General features: G+C 44.1%; 1 protein-coding gene across 2 annotated transcripts in view; it reads right to left on the reverse strand.

Moving 5' to 3' along the window:
• LOC144822280 (complement factor B-like) overlaps positions 1–20,627 on the reverse strand; it is an 827,973-nt gene that overhangs the window by 14,857 nt on the left and 792,489 nt on the right. For both annotated transcript variants that reach the window (XM_078679607.1, XM_078679606.1), the window contains one exon: positions 14,118–14,167. In XM_078679607.1, the coding sequence (XP_078535733.1) occupies positions 14,118–14,167 (50 nt within the window). The remainder of the gene's footprint in view (positions 1–14,117; positions 14,168–20,627) is intronic.

Raw genomic sequence — 20,627 nt, forward strand, 5'->3', positions numbered from 1 at the left:
GAGGGAGGGGGGAGGAGTTGGTTCACTTTGCAACGTTGGATTCGAATACGCGCGTGTTCCATACGTGCGTGTTTTTAATCGAAAGGCCGAACAGACACTATCGATTTGGTTGCTGTGCAACAAATACAAGGGACGCATATAGACAATAGTCTACATATTCAGGTTCAGGCCTGGGCATAGTACAGAGTCCGCCCTCCTATCCACCACCGAACACCTCCGGAGGGTACTAGATACCGGTCAAAGTGCTGCGCTGATACTACTCGATCTCAACGCAGCCTTTGACACGGTCTCCCATAATATCTTACTGAGTTGCCTGGAAAACATTGGGATCAGTGAGCTGGCCCTGGAATGGTTCCGCTCGTTCCTGACGAGCAGGTCCTTCCGTGTCTCAGCACCCTCGTTCACCTCCCAATCACACTCTATCGGCCAAGGAGTTCCGCAGGGCTCGGCCCTCAGTCCATTCCTTTTTAACCTGTATGTGCAACCTCTCGCGGCAGTGGCCAAAGAATGGGACCTCACGCTGGTGTCGTACGCCGACGACACACAGCTGGTAATCACCCTCACTGAGGCACCCTCAACCTCTGCCACAAGATTCAGGGATGGACTGGCTGCTGTCGCCCATTGGATGACGGCTAACTGCCTACAATTGAACGCTGGGAAAACCGAGGTGCTGCTTCTGGGTAAGGACCCCAGTTGTTGGAACGCCATTGGTGGCCCCCCTGCTGGGCCCCATCCCTCCTCCTAAATCTCTGGTTAAAAACCTGGGAGTGTGGTTGGACTCTTCGCTGAGCTACCAAACTCACACCAAAAGAGTAGCAGCTACGTGCATCGGGCTGCTGAGAAGCCTCAATTCCATTCTAGGGTTCTTCAACCCCAAAACACGGCAGCTCATAGTCCAATCCACCATCCTCTCCCGGTTAGACTATGCGAGCGTACTCCTGCTTGGCGCTAACAAAGCCGAGACAACCAGGCTTCAGCGAATTCAGAATTCTGCGGCTAGGGCAATAGTTGGCCTTCCCAGAAGGTGCTCTGCCAGAGCCACCATACATAGACTCCACTGGCTCCCAGTGGAAGCCCGTATACAATTTAAGGCCCTTACCACTGCCTTCAAAATCCTTAAAACCGATGGCCCTGAACTCCTCCGTCCGCTTCTAACACCCTACACCCCCCAGCGCAATCTTCGCTCCTTGGGTCAACACCTAGTAGCGGTCCCCCGCACGAAACTCTGCTGTATCGGGGGTCGCTCTTTCAGTCTATTGGGAGCTAAACTCTGGAACTCCCTTCCCCTGAATATCCGGTGCCTTGACAACTTGTCTGCTTTTCGCAAAGCAATAAAAACTCACCTGTTCCCACTATTATAAGCCTCCGCCCTCCCCTTCCCCTCCAAGTAGGCTATGCTATGGTTCTTAGCGCCGGGACGCCCCGTTGCTGGGGCAGCTGTCGCACTCAACAAACCCGTAACATAACATAGCATAACATATTAGGATGGACAGTTGGTGTCAGGATGGCAGACCGGGAAGTGGGTGGAGGGAGGGGGGAGGAGTTGGTTCACTTTGCAACCCGAATAGACCCTGTCAATTTACAAGGGACGCATGTAGACAATAGTCTACATATATTAGGATGGACAAAAACATATTGTATACCCACAAGCATTGTGAAATTAAACATATTAGAAACGTGCGCTTACTCTTTTCTTTCTCTTCCATTTAACCAGACAGAGCCACAGCAACACGTGGCCGAGTACAGCTAGTATATATTTATATATATATTTTCCAACAGCCCCCATGTACAAGAGCAGGTGCAGGCACTCCCGGTAAGCAGAAATTTCTTTATTAATCAAGTCACAAGGCAATGTCCATCCTGACACGTTTTGGCTGGGCCCAGCCTTTTACTTATTTAAAAAAAAACATTTTTACACTTTTTTAATGTTTTGTAAGAAGAGATTCTATATTTATTTTAAAAAAACAAGCCTTCTTGGCATTATCGTAACAAATCCAACAAACCCTGGACCGGGGAAGCAAATGGGAAGCATACTTTTGGGCCAGTGCCCTTTATCTAATGGATGGCATTGTAGTACCTATCTGAGGCCAAACCTTACGTAGAAATATGAATGGCATGGCCATCCTCACATATTAGGCTTATCATAAACATGCACATAAAAATTCTAATTCATTGATTAAAATAAAAATCAGAGGATACTAAGAAATACATAAATGGTAGGATGGCAAGATATGATTTCCAGTTGATCAATTTCCATAAAATATGTATTGCATAGATCATAAACAGGTAAATTCATATTAAAACATCAAATCTAATCATATAAGTCCAATCATTCCTAAAAATTTAATAAATATTTACAACTGTGCAAAATTGATAAGCATACCTAAAGTGCCAAAGTGCCACAAACCTTTGAGCTTGGAATCAGCAGGATCACAGTGTATAAAGTGCTCTAGTGCAAGGGATAAAACCATCTCCTATTGCACTCTCTTTCGGTTTCCCAGCCCAATTTAAATTGTGCAAAATTGCTATGTGTTTATAACGTGTCCAGGTGCAAAATAACCTCAGAATTGGAATCCACAGTATCCCAATGTATAAAATACTCCAGTATGAGGATAAAAACATTTTCCATTACACAATCCTTTTATGTTCCAAACAAATTCGAATTCCAGCATTACAACCAGTAGTTGTACATATACACAACTACAAAGCATAGCCAAAAGTGCAAAAGTGACAGATATCTTTATGTTTCAAATCAGGGATACCCTAATATATAAAGTGCTCTGGTACATAGAAAAAAAACTGTCTCCTATTGCACACTCTTTCAATATCCCTGACCAATTTGCATTCCAGCATTGCAACAAAGTGGGGCATATTCTAAGACATTAGGAGGGGAGCAGGGCGATGTACAAATTGCCATTCAACCCAAGTGTACTTCTAGCTCCTCATACGTGTACAATGCATATAGACATAGAAAACAGCACATCAATTACCGCTATATCTCCCTCATAATGCATCTTGTTCCCTAAACTGGCATAATAAACATTTACATGCAGTTCCTGTGTTTTTACTTATTTTAAAAAAAATGTTTTTACACTTTTTTAATGTTGTTTTCGAAAGCATTCTATATTCATAAACACAAGCCTCCTTGGAATTATCTTAACAAATCCAACAACCCTGGCCTGAGAAGTGCATGGGAATATATATATTGTAAATAGGGTAAAACCCCTATTTCACTCGGTTTTCCTCCGAAAGGGGTAAATCTACCTTAAATAGGGTAAGCAGAGGGAGCCCAAGCGCTGCCATGAGCTTGTCAAGAAAAACAGCAGTTAAACCCTTAGAACCCCAGACAAGGTAAAAAATGCCCTTCCTTTACACACACTTTACCAAGCAACCTCCATAACATAAATGGTGGACATCCACCAGTCCGCTCTCTGTAGCTACAATCACACACATTAGTAAGCGTGATCACGGAGCCGACCCTCCAGCGATCACCCTTTACCCCAAAATAGTAAGGGAAATCATCTTGTGTGGCAACCCGCTCCTGTGTTTGCTCCCAGGAAGCCAGTGATCATGGAGCCGATCGTTTGAACAGCCCCACGATACCGCATTCTCTGTAGAAGGGAGCAGCTCGTAAACGGCTTCTGCACCAACAGGAATGAGCGCCCTGAAAGAGGTCAACGGCACTTCCGATCAGGCATGCTCTCGCAACTTCAGAAAACAAACCGCTTGACAAACCAATGTTCCCAGCCTCTGTCAAGGTAATAAAATGTAACATTAAAATGTCTTACCGTAGGACTTGGCCTTTTTGGTTAAAGTTCCCTGAACTTTTTGATTTCCCTCTAGACCATTTTCCTGACCTAGAGATGCCAATTTAGATGCTGTGGGTACTTTGCCACTGCTCATCAGTGTCAAAGTGCAGGAGTTCCCTATGCAATATGTAATGGTGATTGGTTGGCCATAATTGGTATGTTTGCCTTACTAGTAAAAGTCCGTAGTGATGTGCACTGTGTGTGCAAGGGCTAGTAATGCAAGGGTGCGCAGAGAAGGGAACTCAGGTCTTCAGTGTAGGGCCTGACAAGTACAACCACTTGTCATGCCTGACTTTCCCTTTTACATACACATGTGGCACCCCTGTGATAGGTACCAGGTAATCCCTGGGCAGGGTGCAGTGTAGGTAAAAGGCAGAACATAACCTGAGGTATGTGTTATGTTCTGACAATGAAAAACTCTCCATTTTGTTTTTCACTGCTGAAAGGTCATTCTGCCCATAGTGCAGAATGGGGGAGGCTGGGTGTTGTGGTTCTTAGCCTAGTTTCCTGTCAGTTTATAATGGAGAGGTGAAGTTTAGTATGTATGGACTCACAGTGTCATAATGCATCTTTCTGTGAAGGTAGTTTTGTCACTGTGTGTTTATAAACCACTCTTTTAGAAAGTGGCTGAGTTGTGTGCTCTGAGCATTTCTGTGTGTCTCTGAAATGTGGAATGTCTGTCTGGAACACAAAGGTGAGAGGAGCTGGGAGAGGTCTTGACCCAGGGAGGGGTTGAGATAGCACCAGGCTGCCCTGCATCTGGAGAGTAGGGGGAGGAGTAGCCTGGGAGGTGAAAAGGCCTCGGCTGGGGCTATAAACCAATTGACCCATCTCCTGCTGAGTCATTAAGGATCCAGACCCCCAGTATCAATGGGAGCGAGGTGACACTGGGACGGAGACACCCAGAACTGATTTAGGGAGGGGTCAGGGACCCCTGAGCACATACAAAGTTCAAAGACATTAAGGGGTATACCTATGAGAGCTGAAGCCCCTGAATGTTGGAATGAAGCAGATATGGCTTGGACCCATTCTGTGGTCAAGAGGAATCTCTGCTAAAGAAGGAACAACTGAAGAGACTGCTGTGGATAGACTAATCCTTGCTTCGTGATCTGGGGCTGGTCTGCAGTTTGCTGTTCTAACTAAGCAAGAGGCTGTTGGGACTGTGCTTGGAGGCGCTGGGTCCCCCTCCTTGAAGAAGACTGTGCTTTGTGCTGTTCAACACAAGATGCAGCAGCGGACCCTACAACGCCGCACCTAAAATCCAGTTCCAAAATAAGTCCTTTTTAAAGTTTTGTGCTGCCAACCCCAACGTCAGCTGCTGTTTGACGTTGCTGTGCTTTCCAGATCAAATAGATATTTTGCTCAAATGTTTATGGGGGCGCACCAAACAGAAGTCCAAGGAGAGAATTGTTCAAGTATATAGAAAAGTTCTTTATTTATTTTTATCCGTTCTTAAAATACAAATCATCAGGTATTTTGCAAAAAAGATCAGCCAACGCGTTTCACTCCTTTCCAGGGAGTTTCTTCAGGGCACAACAGTCTTTCTCCGATAAAGTGGGGTTGGATCCTTCTTTTTCCAATAGATTTTCTTTATTCCTGCCCATCTAGTGGTTCTTGTGTTGGTCTGTTATAAGGGTGATATATTCTTCCCCATATAAAATTTCACGCTTCCGGTATTGGGAATTTATATCAAAGATATTCCAGGGTGTTCAGTCCCTTCATTTTCCTGACCGTGTTCAGGTGTAAGGTCGTCGTAAACCTGTATAAGTTGACGTAGATGTATCACCGTAGCGGCATGGATGGTCCCAAGACTGTGCTTTGTGCTGTGTCTTGTAACCTCAAGGGCCCGAGGTGAGCTGGCTCCCTGTTTGGAAATACAGGATCATAAAAGTTTCCGGAGAAGTCCCAGGCAACGCGGTGTGCGCGTGCTTTTTGCCACTTGAGGCCCTCAGAAGTTGTGCCTTGTGATTGTGGGCACGCAGGAGTAAGTCTCAGACGCGCAGAGTGCGTGTCGTGGTGTAGGCCAAGGTGTTGGTGAGGAGCTTCTGGTCGTGGTATGCGCGGGGAGATGAGGCGAGGCTCAGAGTGCGTGTCGTGGTACACCCCGGGTGTTGGTGAAGAGCGCTGGGGTCTCGTAGGCACCAAAAGAAGTGAGTCTCTGGCATGCAATAGTGCGTGTCGTGGTGCAGCCATGGCGTTAGGGAAGAGCGCCTGGACATCGTGTGAACCAGGGGAAGAGGTGAGACTCGGACGCGCAAGAGTGAGTGTCGTGGTGCAGCCAGGGTGTTTGTGAAGGGCGCCTGGACATCGTGTGCACCGGAAGAAGAGAGGCTCGAACGCGCAGGGTGCGTGCTGTGGTACAAGCGGAGCGTTGTTGATGAGCGCCGGATACGACTTGCCTAACCTTTTGGGAAACGGTTAGAAGTGAGCTTAACTGTTGGTTAGAAGCAGTGGTTGGGATTAGAACCTACCAACCCACTGGAAAGAATACTACTCATTCTTATATGTTGATTTTGTATGGTGTGGTTGTATTATATAATTGCTTATATAAAGATTATACTAATTTTATCAATACTCGTGTGGAGCCTATTTGTGATGACATGATGGGGTTACTTTGAGCGTGGTTGCACATACTGAACACTCGTGCCTTGGAGATAAGCCTGGCTGCTCGTGCCAAGTTACTAAGGGGGTGAGCAGGGCTATCTCAGACGGTACTTAGCCTAATGTTGAAGCGAGGGGTCAGGGAAGCATGCCTCCAGCATTTGGTGGCGGCGGTAAGCAACAGGGACATCCACTTCCAACACATACTATAAACCTAAATACTTAACAGGCCTATCAATAGATTGGAAAAGGTAATCCCACATCCATTATAACAAGGCACTAAAAACTATACAGTAACATAATTACTAAGTAGTTAAGATAAGCATAGATGAAATATAAGCATGCATGGACTTATCTGTATATTAGCAGATAATATAAGAAGATGATAACTGTGTGCTTTGGATATATATATTGTCTGAACATTCTAATGCTTTGTGATGTATTTGATGTTCTTTAAAAGACTGCATGTTCGTGCAGCAATAAAAGGTTATTGCATAATGGTAGCCTCTAGTCTTGTAATGAAATTAAAGTTGTTCATAAATATTCTCCCCCAAAGTACCTTGACTTACGTACCAAACACCCAGCACCTATGCAGTAAACTAGGATCTTTTTTCACAGTGTCAAAAGAATCAAAGCTCCAAATAGCCATCACATACACCTGTTACCTCCACCTTTGCCCCCGGTACAGCAACAGGACAAGTGGTTCATATTCACACCCTCTTACCCAACCTTAACGGTCCAGCTTACCCATGCCTAACTGCAGCTGGCCACATTCAAGAACTGTTCTTCAAAATATGGAGAAGAGCCAAGCCCACTGAAGCACACATTTGTGACGCCCCTCGTCAAAAAAATCAACCCCAGTCCTGGCTGGCCTTAACATTTGTTGTTCTATTGTCGGCCTTCCGTGGATTTTCAAAGTATTGGAAGGTGGTGGCAGATCAACTACAACCCCACACAGAAAACAACTGTCTCTTGGACTTCCACCAGTGAGGTTTTCAACTTACACATGGAACAAAATCAGCACTCTTCACAATCTAGAATGACATCCTGGAAATAGCAGACCCCCCTTTACTCATCTTCTTTAACCTGTTGCTGAATTCAATATTGTAGACACAATCCTTCTATAAAGAACACCATCAGTGGCTCCTGTCTCTGAGTGAGTGCTAAAATGCTTGCCATTTTTCCTGTTTAAGCACAATAAAATTTTAAGTCCTCTTATAAAATAATCGTAAAAAAAGGAGTACTACGTTGTTCTCCGTTTCCAACTTCAATTACATCAAACCACTCGTTGGCCTGCTCTGTGGCTATCCCCTGCAGTTCGGCTCTCAGGCTGATGACACTCAATACTACCTTATGGTATTAGGGGAGGTAGACCAATCTTTGGCCATATCCAATAGCTTTAAGGCCATCACAACCTGGATAGCCTGCAATAGCCTCAAAGTGGATGGTTTAAAAAATGTAATTCTCGTCCTATGCCTTCAAGAATTCCTCAAACAAATGCCTTCAAGAATTCCTCAAACAAAGTCCCCTGAAAATCACCCAAATTGGAAACCTGGTAATAATTTGAGATGCTACCTGCAGTCTAGTTTCACAGAGCGGAGCAGTAGTTAAAACCACATTGTTACTAAAAAAAACTGCCAATCCTTACACCAGAAAACCACACCTGATATATCACTATCACAGCGTACCAAATAAAGAAAGTGCAAATGCCCAGTAGAGTCCGGCCACCTTATAATTGGGATGCATGGCACCAGTTCTGCAAATGTAGGGAATTAAAAACAGCAGCACCATAAGCTTGGTGAATAAAAATCAGGGCACAGACACTGGAGGCTCAGAAAGAGACAAGTTACAAAATGAAACTGCACAAATGGTCTGTGTGCATACCGGTATTTGCTTGTGTCAGCATATCACATCCATATCTGTTAGCATTGCCAAACCCTAAACTCAATGAGTTTGTTTACTCTAGACATTAGCATTTTCATCTATACTTTAACATGGCAAGAGTGGCAAGGTCCGGATTTGATATGTAATGCGTTTGACCAATAGTTTTTGAGAAGGTAAGATATTTGTATGTAGTCCTTTTTTTAAATAAATACCAGGTCCATAATAGAGCTCCTATTCTGAAAAAAGAATATGTAATGTTCTAGTCTGCTGAGAAGGGGTTGAGGAGGGCTGTGTGGGTGTCTTTGTCTGTTTCTCAGTAAAGGTTGGTTGATATCAACAACAGCATTTTGACCTGATCACTGCTGTAATCAAGTAAGAGACCGGAGACGCCAGAAGATGACCCCGGGAACCCAACGCAGAATCCTGACGAGAGGAGAACCCCAGGAGTGCCAGGAGGCCAGTGACCCAGTGCAGCGCCCAGCAACGCTCCTGGAGAAGCGTGGCTTAACCAGGTACGTGAATGCTTTGCGGGGTGAGTTGGGAGGAGGGAGAAGGCCGACGAATAGTGCTCTTCTCAGTTTGTCCTCTACCCCGGTAATACCATTGCGCCTTCACATGTCCGTAATCGATCCGCAGAGCACTGGTGATCTATCACACCCTTGCCCAATATAGGAAGCCTGATATGATTTCTTACATCTACCATCTGTTTCTTCTTTGCCCAAGGGACCGAGTTTCGCCCCTGTGAGAAAGAATAAGATCCCAACAAGCCTGGATAAGAAGAATAATCCATAGTACTCTCTCTGAACTCTGGATACTCACAGGAGACAAGTATATAATAAAATAAAACCACGTTTTTCACAACTTTGTGTAGACCTCAATCCTTGCCCTACGTCACAATTTTCTAAAATGCTGACTCTTAATACCTGGTGGCTGAGATGTCGCTTCCAGTCTCTCAGACTACCCAGCTGCAGTTTGAAACAATAAACCTTTTTTAACACCCATTGTTTAAAATGATTTTATTATCTTTCAGCTCCAATGACAACTCCCCATAATCTAGGTTTTTCATATGACTACAAGATACCACTTTTTCGCATGCTGAGAGAAGATCATGTTGTCATCCTGCTACTTCATATCCCTTTTGCTCATATACCAAGTCTCAAAATGCATATAATTTTAGATCTAATACACTGGTAACATCCTCCTCATGCTCTCACAGGTATGACAAATAAAAATCTCCCGAGAGCTTATTTCTAATACAGGTCCTTATATACAAATGTTTATAACTTATATACAAATGTTTATAACTTGTTTCTGATGAGCTGCTCTATCTTAACCAGTCCAATGAGACGCCCTCAAAAGGATTGCCTCCTTCCTCACTGGACCAACCCAGAGAATCAATTTACTGCTGTTCAACTTGGAACCCAATAACATTATCTGCGGCATGCCACAAGGCTTGTCCTTCACCCACACGCTGGGCAACACTTAGATGACCCTCTTGGCCAACATCATCAGACTCCATGGACTAAACATCATATCCTACGCAGATTACACCCAGCTCATCCTTTCGCTCTCAGAAGACCCCACCACGAGGGCCAACTTCCTCAGGTGTATGACCAGCATCACCAACTGGGTGAAAAACAACTGCCTGAAACGTACCCATTTTGACAGACCATGCTCGCAATCCCAGCATTATCCAGGGTAGGAAATTCACCATGAAAAGCCAAATCAACGTAGTCTCGTCCGTCTGCTTCATCACTCTTTTTGCATGCTCCGGAAAATATTCAAATGGCTTCCCAGACATACTGTCACTCAAACCCTATTCAACGTACACCTGGACTAGAGCAACGCACTCTATGCAGGAATCCCCACTCACCTCCTGAAGAGACTGCAAACTTTACAGAACTCAGCGGCCAGACTCATCCTCGACCATCTCTCAAATGGACCCACGTCCCCCCTCACCTCAAGAACCTCTACTGGCTCCCTATACAGAAGAGATGTCAATTTAAGATGATGATCCACACCTACAAACCCCTACACAACCCAGGACGAGCATACACCAGACACCTATGATCCACCTCCCTCACACACACACCCTGCATCCGCCAAAGCAACAGTGGAGGATGCTTCTGCTCCTATCTCGCTGCTAAATCCTGAAAGGACCTCCCCCTTCACCTCTGGACCTTTACCTCTCTCCTATCATTCTGGAGCTCATTCAGGACCTGGCTGTTCAACTAAACCCAACTGAAGCAGCAAATCCCTCAGTGCCTGAATACCCTCACGGGTGATTAGTAGCACTTTATAGAGCTTATTTGATTGATTGACTAACCAGACCAACCTCATACATGTCAATGTTTTGAACCTGGCAAGAGGGAGATTTTGCGGGGAAATAATCGGGAGAATTGATTTTTCCCATTGATTTACATTGAAGTGGAGGCGGTTTTAGGAAGGAGACACCGTAAATTAAGCTATTTTGGGCTTTGAAAATTTGGAGTCTCCCACCTGAATCGGGTTTGTTGGAATGTAGACAACCTCCAGCTACATTAGTCACCATCATCAAGACTACACTTAAGTACCGTCAAAGTATCATTATATGCACCTACATAACACTAACAGCTAGATTCATGAACGAAAAATCGGCTCGCAAAGGGCCAGATTATCAGAATCTGGCCCTTTGCGAGCGCAATTTTTGCATTTGGGATTCATCATCCAAATGCAAAAATCGCTATTTGCGAAATCGCATATTTGCAAGGAATTGCATTTAAGGAATCTCTATTTGAGATTCCATAAATGCATTTCATGAAACTTTTAAAATATGCGAATTCACAATTTCCTGCCGCTATTTACCACGAAGTCTGACTTCGTGGTAAATAGCGAAAACTTAGAAAAATGCACTTTAGTGCATTTTTCTAAGTGGTATGTTACACACACACATGTCCTTTGGACATGTGTGTGCGCAACACCAGGCTACATTTCCATTTCAGGGGTGCTACAGGCACCCTTGAAATCGCATCCTTATTTGCGATTAGCAAATTGCTAATCGCAAATAAGGAATAACTTCCTATTCATTCCTATGGGCCTGTAGGCCCATAGGAATGAATGGGAAGTTATTCCTAATTTGCGATTAGCAATTTGCTAATCGCAAATAAGGATGATGTAGGAATCGCAATATTTTTTGCTATTCCTACATGAATCCCGTTTTGCAAGTCCTTAATAGCGATTCCTTAATAATCGCTATTAAGGACTCGCAAAACGGGACTATGATGAATCTAGCTGTTAATTTCTTTTCCACAAGTTATTTATTCTCTTTCCAATGGTACAGGTTTTACTTGTCCATGGTTGACTATTCCACAATCCTTTAGCTTGACTGTCAGTTATGCCAGGCCACCATTTCACAAGCTTTCACGCCTTCTAAAGAAATTACCAGGTCCACTACCAATCACCTCCTTCTTCCCTACACGCTTGTTCCCCATCAAATCCATTCTGATATTCAGTAGGATATCATTCCAAACCAAGCGTCCCTGGATTACAATCGATCTTTAGCTAGATATGTGTGCATCCTCATGACTTACTAACTGACAGCTCACTAAGTTGTCACAACCATTCACATTGTTTTCACTTATGCACCATAGGTTCGTCTTTTCAGCACTTCTTTTCTCACACATGCTGTGCCACACCAGTGTGTCATTCACCTACAATAATGCACATTTCTCTTCAAAAGCATGGTAACAACGTCTTCTCAGCTACTTTTCAATTAAACTACCCAGGTACACATTCTAATTTAAATAAGCTTCATATTGCAGCCTTAAAACAAAACCAGGTCTGCAAGCGAAATGTTGCAAAGCACTTGTTGGCTGTCACAACGTATGCATCACAATTTATGTGAAACTCTGGGTAAATAAATGAAATTCAGAAGAACAAATGAAAATTAATTCTGTTACGAAAACTAACATAGAGTAGCAAAATGAATTAGCATATCACTGTCATTGTTGTCTAATAATGAAAGGTCATTACACTGTAAATAATATGTTTTGTATCTCAACATTGAGGCACTGGAATAAAGAGTTTAATAAATGATACAGTTTGCATATAGGGGATCCCGTGGGTAAAGCCAACCACCTTTTTTTTATTTTTAACATCTTCTGTGTGGGGAGATTGTTGTGTCCTGGTGGTAAGACAATGAAATAAATCATAGGCAACGCCTTAAGGACAAACTCTTGGATAATAGAAACTATGGAAGTTGCATTAGAAATCCCAGACCTACACCTCAGGAGGGCAGCTTTATTGGGATGTGTTCAAAAAGACTCACTAGGTTGACAGGAGGTAATTCTGAGCATGTTTGTGCAGAATAATCTAAGACTGCATTTGAGACATTAAGCTCTAGAGACTGTAGTAACAGGATGTGCTTTCGGACATGTGATTGAGTGGGATGGTCGGATAGTGTGTTGGATGTTTTAGAGGGAATGCATGTGGAGGAATGCTCCGAACCACTGAGGTATATTGCATTTTATCTGTATTTATATATTGCTTCTCTTACACCTTGCAATGCCTTAAGTGCTTTCTTGATTGTTAGTAAATAGCTAGTCCATGTCTGTAATTCACAGAGCCCTTCATAGCCATGAGCAAGTCATGAAGAGGTGTGATTTTCATCGGCACCCTTTGGGTGTAGGATTGTGTTTTCAATGTATGCTGACCTTTGTGGGTAAACCTGAGTGCAGTGCTTAAGGCAAAGAGGCAGGATAAAAGTGAAACAATGTTGCATATTTCTTCAACAGCACATATGCATAGAAAAGCCATGCATCCAGGTATGTACCATCTCTACACCTAGGAGTGAATTCCCATTTCCCGAAATGATTAGTCCTTTATTACTTTCCTAAGTCATTTACTCATACAGTTAAGAGACGCAGGTCTTCCTTACATGGACTGAATAATTTTTAATTCAGATCAGGAATTACAATTATTATTATTATTTATGCATTTATATAGCACTTGGTTACACCAACTGGTGTGTCCCCGCGCTATTTGCTCTATCTAGCTACTCTGGAAATCAGCACATCTGAGAACATGGGAAGCTAAAAACTAGTTACAGTTTAAAGAGCCATGTTTTTAACTTTTTGTGAACGAGGCTCTCTGATGGTTCCTCACGGAGGAACAGGGGTAGGGCGTTCCAGCTTTTTGCTGCCAGGTAGCCAAAAGAGCATGCTCCCATTCGTGCTTACTTTATACTGAGGACTTTCACCAGGTGGTCCCCAGTGGATATAAGATGCCGTTCTGGGTTGTAGGGGGTTAGAAGATCCCGTAGGTATACTGGGCCTTTACCCAGCAAGGCACGGTGGCAGAAACATAATGCCTTAAATGAGATCCGTTTCTGAATGGGTAGCCAATGAAGTGAGTCCAGTGCTTTCTTAGAGGATGCTCTTCTCGGCAGATTCAAAACCAAGCAAGCTTCTGCATTCTGGATGCACTGAAGCTTATGGAGTCCATTTTTGGTTGCACCCAGATACAGCATATTTCCGTAATCCAGTCATGCTGTAACGAGCGCGTGGGTCAGGGTCTTTCTAGCCGACATAAGGAGAATATCTAGAGTTTTCCTTTGAGTCTTCAGGATTCCGTAGCATCAGCCTGCAACTCCCTTGATGCGAGTCTCAAAGGAAAGTGTGGAATCTATCCAGACTGTCCAGCTGCTGATACCCTGGAACCAGCACGTAGCCTTAGAAATCAACAGTGAAGCACAGTACATGGTCCTAACCGCACGACCAGCTATTGGGTCGCCAGCTGTGAGGTCACTGGGTCAGTTCCGCCCTGATTTGATGTGCATTAATTTACCTGAATCCAGCGATTCCTCATCTTCATCACCAAAGGTCCTCCGGAGTCACCTTTTAAAAAAGAAAAAAATATAAATTACCTGCTCTTCTGAAATTGGTAAAATAGATACAGGTTATTAGAACAACAGACAATATATGTTGGCTTCTCTTTACCAGACAATCTATCGAATAAGCTATGAAAATCAATCAGTTACTTTACTCAACAACAGTTGTACCAAGCACGGCCTAATAATATACCAGAGGCCTCAATACATAAATGACCAGTCGGTCACTTTTAGAATGTAATGCTGCTGTCAGACCGCGCCCAGGGAGTGTGGCTTCACAGCAAAAGCAGGACCTACTGCTTGCTTCTGGTGTTCCTGGGGTTACTTCTAGTATGACTCTGCGATCTGGGCCAACTATACCCCATACACACTTGACTCTCAATGTAGTGAGAGCCAGCAGTCAGAGGCTTCTCAGGGAAGTAGTGTGGGGGCAGAGACTCAAAGCTGACAAGACAATGAAAAGCCATAATAATTCTCTGTCTATCCCAGTGCTTGTGATAATGAAAAGAGACATTCTTAAATGTCATAACATACCAGGGCACACCGGAATACCGGGATACTGAAGGATACACAGGTCATTGTACAGGCTCAGGAGTACTCGCAATAATTTTTGCGTGACTCACAGCACCTTTCATATATTTCCAAATTGGATTGGTTGCCGCTATTCGTGTAACTAGGTTATCGTGCCTCGCCATACCAGTACACTCACTTGTTAATTGGCCCATCCCACCCTACCTCCTTTACTACGCGCCAAGACGCATGAGTGATCTACAGTACCTCCATGCACCGCAGTAATCCCTTCCTGGCAATATCGCAATAGCCTCATTGCTTGACCCCTGCTATTACGCTTGGCTAAAATCCCCATAGGCATGTAATTTTACGTCCTGATGATGATCCCAATATTGTTTCTACAGGATGGAAACGTTGTCGACCTTATATGCACCGTAAACGCAATTGAAATAATTACTGATGTGTAACGCTGTCTCTACATATTGTTAGCTTGTTGCATTTCTTTATACAAGTTACAAGCATTTTTTGTCCTGCCTGAGCCTTTTTCTGAATTTGTGATTTTCTGTTAATTTGTGTCCCACTTTATTCTTGTGTTTTATGTGATTTGATACATTATAACATTTTCTGTCTGGCTGGACAGCTTTAATATAGCACTGATTTCAGGCCTATATTCATTGTTATCTGTGTGAATCCCCCCTGTCAGGGACTAGTTTGTAATAGTAAAATAACATACCAGGGAGTCAGCCTAAGGGTTCTATGATTCCGATTATGGGCTCTAGTCAAGTGCCACACCATCTATAAAGCTCTCTCCCAGTTCCTATGGTGCCCCTTATATATTTATATGGTGTCTAGAAAAAATAAAAGGTGAAGGCAACAACCAGGCACATGTATGAGTGAGTATACTAAGCGACCACCATGTTAAGTCACCTATAGATAAGTTCTTTCAGGTGTTGAGCAAAAGAGTTCATACTGGCAAATGTTAACTTTCCCTATGAAATGTTTATCTTTACAATTCCAAGATACAGTCTCTCTGTCTTTTGTTCTCAGGACCCATTTTACCTATTTGCAGGACCAGCAGCTTGGTGCGGTGCTGGATGTTGTGCTCACCAGGATTTCACTGATGGTATCTTTGGCAGCGAAGCGGGACTGCAGGAGGTGGTCTTACTCCTCTTTCTGTCCGCTGGGTCAAACTGCACAGCAGGCCTAGATGATGTGTGCTCATAAGTAGTGGCCTCTGGGCCAACTTAGGCATTGGGGTGGGGGGAGCAGATCCTCTGTAGGATGTGCCTCATGTCGGGCAGTGACAGCACAATCTACTCTGAAGACACTGCAGGGTTTCCGGCAACATGCTGTTGTCCTGGCTTGAAGTTTCTTCATGAACTGCACAGAAAGGCCAGGTGAATCTTCATGATTTGAGTTTATGCCAGGCTCGCTCCCAATGTAAGGAGGCTATGTATGTGCAGCCTACATAGAGAAAATGGCCTTCCTACAGGCGCCCAGCTGCAGCGTTGTGATTGGATTATGGGAGGGGAGAGAGCATGCCTGTTCCTGAGCAGGAAAACGCCAAAAGCAGGACCCGGTCCAGGAGAGGCGGCGAAGGACCCGTACAGGTAAGTTTTTTGTTTTTTTAACCACCCCCCACCTGCAAGTATTGCGAGCCATGACTATTCCTGGAGTGGCAATCAGTGGAAGACAAACAAAGAGCAGGCCATGCCTAGAAAGCTCCTCATAATTATCAACAAAATCTGGTTGCTCACCTCCCACTTCCCTACCATCCACCAAATGGCAATGCTCAGGACAAATGAACGAGCAATTCCTTGCTAAAAGGTCCTCATAGCATTTCTCCATCCCCCTTCACTTCAGTTTCTGGGTCTCCACCCTCCAGCTTTAGGAATGCTGGCAACACACATCGCGTTTTCTAGGAAGCTCTAGCCACCCTCCATCTTGTGCCATAATAAACAAGGCACAGTCCAAAATGGATCCCACTGGTCCCAGCAGTCATATCTTATATGGAGTCTTGCTACAGTACATATGTCACACACAATGCATACCCACCCTTGACTCGCAGACAGAATGTCCGTGCGAGGGTCTGAGTACATCTAAGTGGAAATTTAAATGAGTGGAGCCTACAGACCGCACTTTCCTGAAGCCACAAAAAGTCTGCTCAAGAATATTAATACAAACAATTGGTATGCTGCCATCACTATTGCCACAGCCCAAGATACAGACAGTAATCCCATGTTACTAAAGAGGGAATGCGGGGTGTGCCATACATCAAGTTCTGGTTGGACCTTGGCTTTATAATGAACAGTGAGGCCTCCGAGAACATGAGAGATTAACATGTTAGCTGGGCCAATGAAAAGTAACAACCCCAGATTCACATGCAGTTGAGTCACCCAGGGCAGGGATACACACCCATGTACTATGAAGCGGACATTCCAATGCCAACACTAGCAAGTAGAGAAGAGTTCAGTTTAATTAATATGAATGTAGGTAATTGCTCTCTTCTAGGATGTGTAGCTTTGCAGGTTTTCTAGGAACTCGTCAGCAAACAGGAGTTTCCAACTTGCCGTCCTAGTGGGGATAGCTTAGACACAAAAGAAAAGATGTTCTGAACTGTGGAGAAAAGGACTTAAAGAATAGTGCAACTAGGAGAGTTTGTGCAAAGTTTTACACCTGGTGTTGGTTCCACGAGCAGAGTGTGCATAATTACCAAGTGTAACGTTCGTAAAGAGAGACAGACTAGTGGTAGTCAAATGAGTTAGCAGATACGAAGGAGAAGTCAGCTGGTACAGTACACAACTGTGCAAAAAACCAAAAGACATAGGCTAAACTACATGGAAAGCCATATATGTAACAAAGAGTACAGCAAACCATGTATAAGTCCACTGTGGCTCCCTTGAATACTTGGTTTACTCCCCTTTCTCAGAGTTGGTTATCACTATCTGACCCTTGTAGAAAAGAATAATGTTCCTGACTTATGATGTGGATGAAGATACATGGTAGACTTTAGGAGCATCAGATGTGGATGAGCCCAAGGAAGGCTGCGAGGGGTTGTGAAGTGAGGTCCTCTGCACTAGGAAGGAGGTACAGCCACAGTGAGCTCGGGACAGAGGAGTTGCAGATATCAGACCAGGGGAAGGCCCGGTAAAGAAGTGAGGAATGGTATAAGGTCCAGTACCCAGCAGCTAATGTGATGTCCAGAACATAGGGGCGTTCGAAACTTAACATGGACATAAAGAGTCCTGATGCCACAACACAGGGTGTGCTAGAGACCTGACTCTCCAGGGATAGTCACTCGGAGCTCCTGAATCAGGGTCTCATGGACTGGGATTAAAAGATAAGTGCGAGAGGCCCGAGTGGAAGCTTTTAAACTCATGGGGCCTCTCGCTGGGGAACAGCACACCTTCCTGAAATTCCCTAATTTGATTTTAGTATGATGTCTGTAAGACGACTTACAGACATCATACTAAAATAACAGAGGATCCGAGAAATTTACGGACGGTTGGTCACCCTAGCAAGAACATCAAATTATTTGCTCATAAGCAACAACACACCCAATTATAGGCCAATAACCCCTTATGTCAATGACATTTCAATCCTTAAGTTTTCTTGAACTCACCTATATAGATTGTGTAGTTTACTGACTCTAACTTTAACAAAGCCATCAATGTACATTTTTTTTGTGACCTTTCTTTCGCTGGGTCTTTATAGATCAGGCATTAACAAAGACCTTTTGATTTGACGAAAATTATATGTATACTATACTTACTTCAAGGGGCATTCAGACAGCTTTCTTCAACCTTTGTGTTAAGTATACTCCACACTTGTAAGTTCTTAACTCCTTTATTTATAAGCCAACACACAGTGCTCCTACAGGCTTGGAGCGAAACAGCAGTCAGCTCGGCGATCAGCTGGTAACTGTCATATCTGACAGTTATCAGCTGGTGACCTCACTGCTGGTACGGTGTCCTCGCAGGGACACTGGCAAGCGCATTGGGTAAGGTGTCCCAGGAGGGACACACGTATTATAAACACAACACATCCCCCTCCTTAGGGGAGAACTAGAACCAAAAGACTGGAAGAAAGTGCAAGACTCCGCTATCCACATTTATAGTCCTTAAGTTTAGTTGGCGGTCCCCACCGTCTTCCAGCCTTGCTTCTGTCCACGGGTTGCGCCAGATCACAGTCTGGAATGGTGGGTAGACTGCGCCTTGTGCCAGCAGGTCTGGATGAAAAGGTTGAATAATCCTCAGGTTGGGTGTCTTCATGCACACCATCATCACTTCTCCGCCCTGGGGTTGCAGGAAGTTCAATGTCAGATTCTGTGTCAGAAAAGTTTGGTTTTGCCGTACTTCTCCTCAATGTACTGGATTGCTCCACAGTTGCATCAAAAGGTGTGTTCTCCACTGCATTGTTCCCGGGATGTTTGTGAGCTGACAGCGCAGAGAAATGCCAGACCTTCCTGTCATTCAGGCGTGCAGAATTGCAGTACACTTCACGAAAGGTAAGGGGTTTGGTGTATCTCTCTTGGCCCTTGCCGACGTGTCCGTTTCTTCTTGCCTTCACCACGTATCCTGCCCTAGTATCCACCTCCTTGCACCCATGTTTTTTGTCGTAGTAACTCTTGCTCTTAGATTGTGCTTGAGCCAGTGTTTCCTTCACCACCTCTGAAGACCAGTGTACTCTGCGGGCAGCCTTAACCCAACCCACATTGTCCTTCGAAAGTGGAGTCCGTCCGCGCATGAGTTCGAATGGGCTGCGGCCAATAGACTCACACGGCATTATTCTATAAGCCCACACTGTCTTCATCATTTCTTTCTCCCAGTCCAGTTGGTTTGAGGTGGCTATAAGAATGGTACCTTCAAGTACTTTTTTAAATCTCTCTACGGCTTCGTTGGTTGCTAGGCGGTTAACTGACGTTGTTATGTGTTCAATTTGGTGCTTCTTCATGTATTCTTTGAATAGATCAGAGGTGAATTGAACACCGTTGTCACTTACAACTATTTTTGGTAAACCTTCACGCGTAAAAGTGTCTTCTAAGAATTTAACTATATGTCTAGAGTCAGCTTTACTGGTGACCCTTACTTCTGGCCATTTCGTGTAGTGGTCAACTAAAACAATTATGTATTGTAGTTCCTTTCGATCAGACACTGGTCCTATCACGTCAATGCCAATAATTTCCCAAGGCATGGATGGGCACTGTATTGGCTGCAGGGGAGGTCTGTAAGTCACTTGTGTTATGGCTGCCTCCACACATAACTTACAGGTTCTCACTTTACTTTCAAAGTCTGGGCTGATCCCAGGCCACCAATACATGTTACCCACCTTGTTTTTACTTTTGGCGACGCCCAGATGTCCTTCATGGCATTCTTCCATCCATTCATCCCTTGTTATTCTGCTGGAACATTCCCATACATTTCCCATGTGTAACTCACCCACTTCATATGTTTCAGTGTCATTGTCGGTCTTGATAGGCATTCTACTTTGTAATTCTGCGTTGTCATCGGTGTCCGACATGCTAAGCACGGGCTCACGGCAGTTAGGATCCAGCTTGATACCTAGACTTTCTTGGTCCATCCATCCAAGTACTGATGGTCCTACTTTTGATACATAGAGCTTACATTGAGCCTCTCTACTCTTGAACATGAACCTGAGACTTCTGTACCCTAATATTTCAACAGGTTTCTCATTGAATGATTTAATAAATATATCAGGTACGTAGAGTTTCTCACCGATTACATCCTTGAATTTTCCTTCCCATACCTTTTCATTCACAATGGTGTAAGGCAAGCCTGAATCTGCCGCTACGCTTATTACCACCCCACCAATAGTCATAGTACACATAGGTTTTTTTGATTTAGCTCCTTTTCCAGTTTCTTTTACCTCCTCTTGTTCATCGTCTATGTTGAGGATATACATGTTGATGTCTTCATCTGTGTCATCATCCGACTCAT

The sequence above is a fragment of the Lissotriton helveticus genome, chromosome 3_1, assembly GCF_964261635.1.
Source record: "Lissotriton helveticus chromosome 3_1, aLisHel1.1, whole genome shotgun sequence".
Taxonomy (NCBI): domain Eukaryota; kingdom Metazoa; phylum Chordata; class Amphibia; order Caudata; family Salamandridae; genus Lissotriton; species Lissotriton helveticus.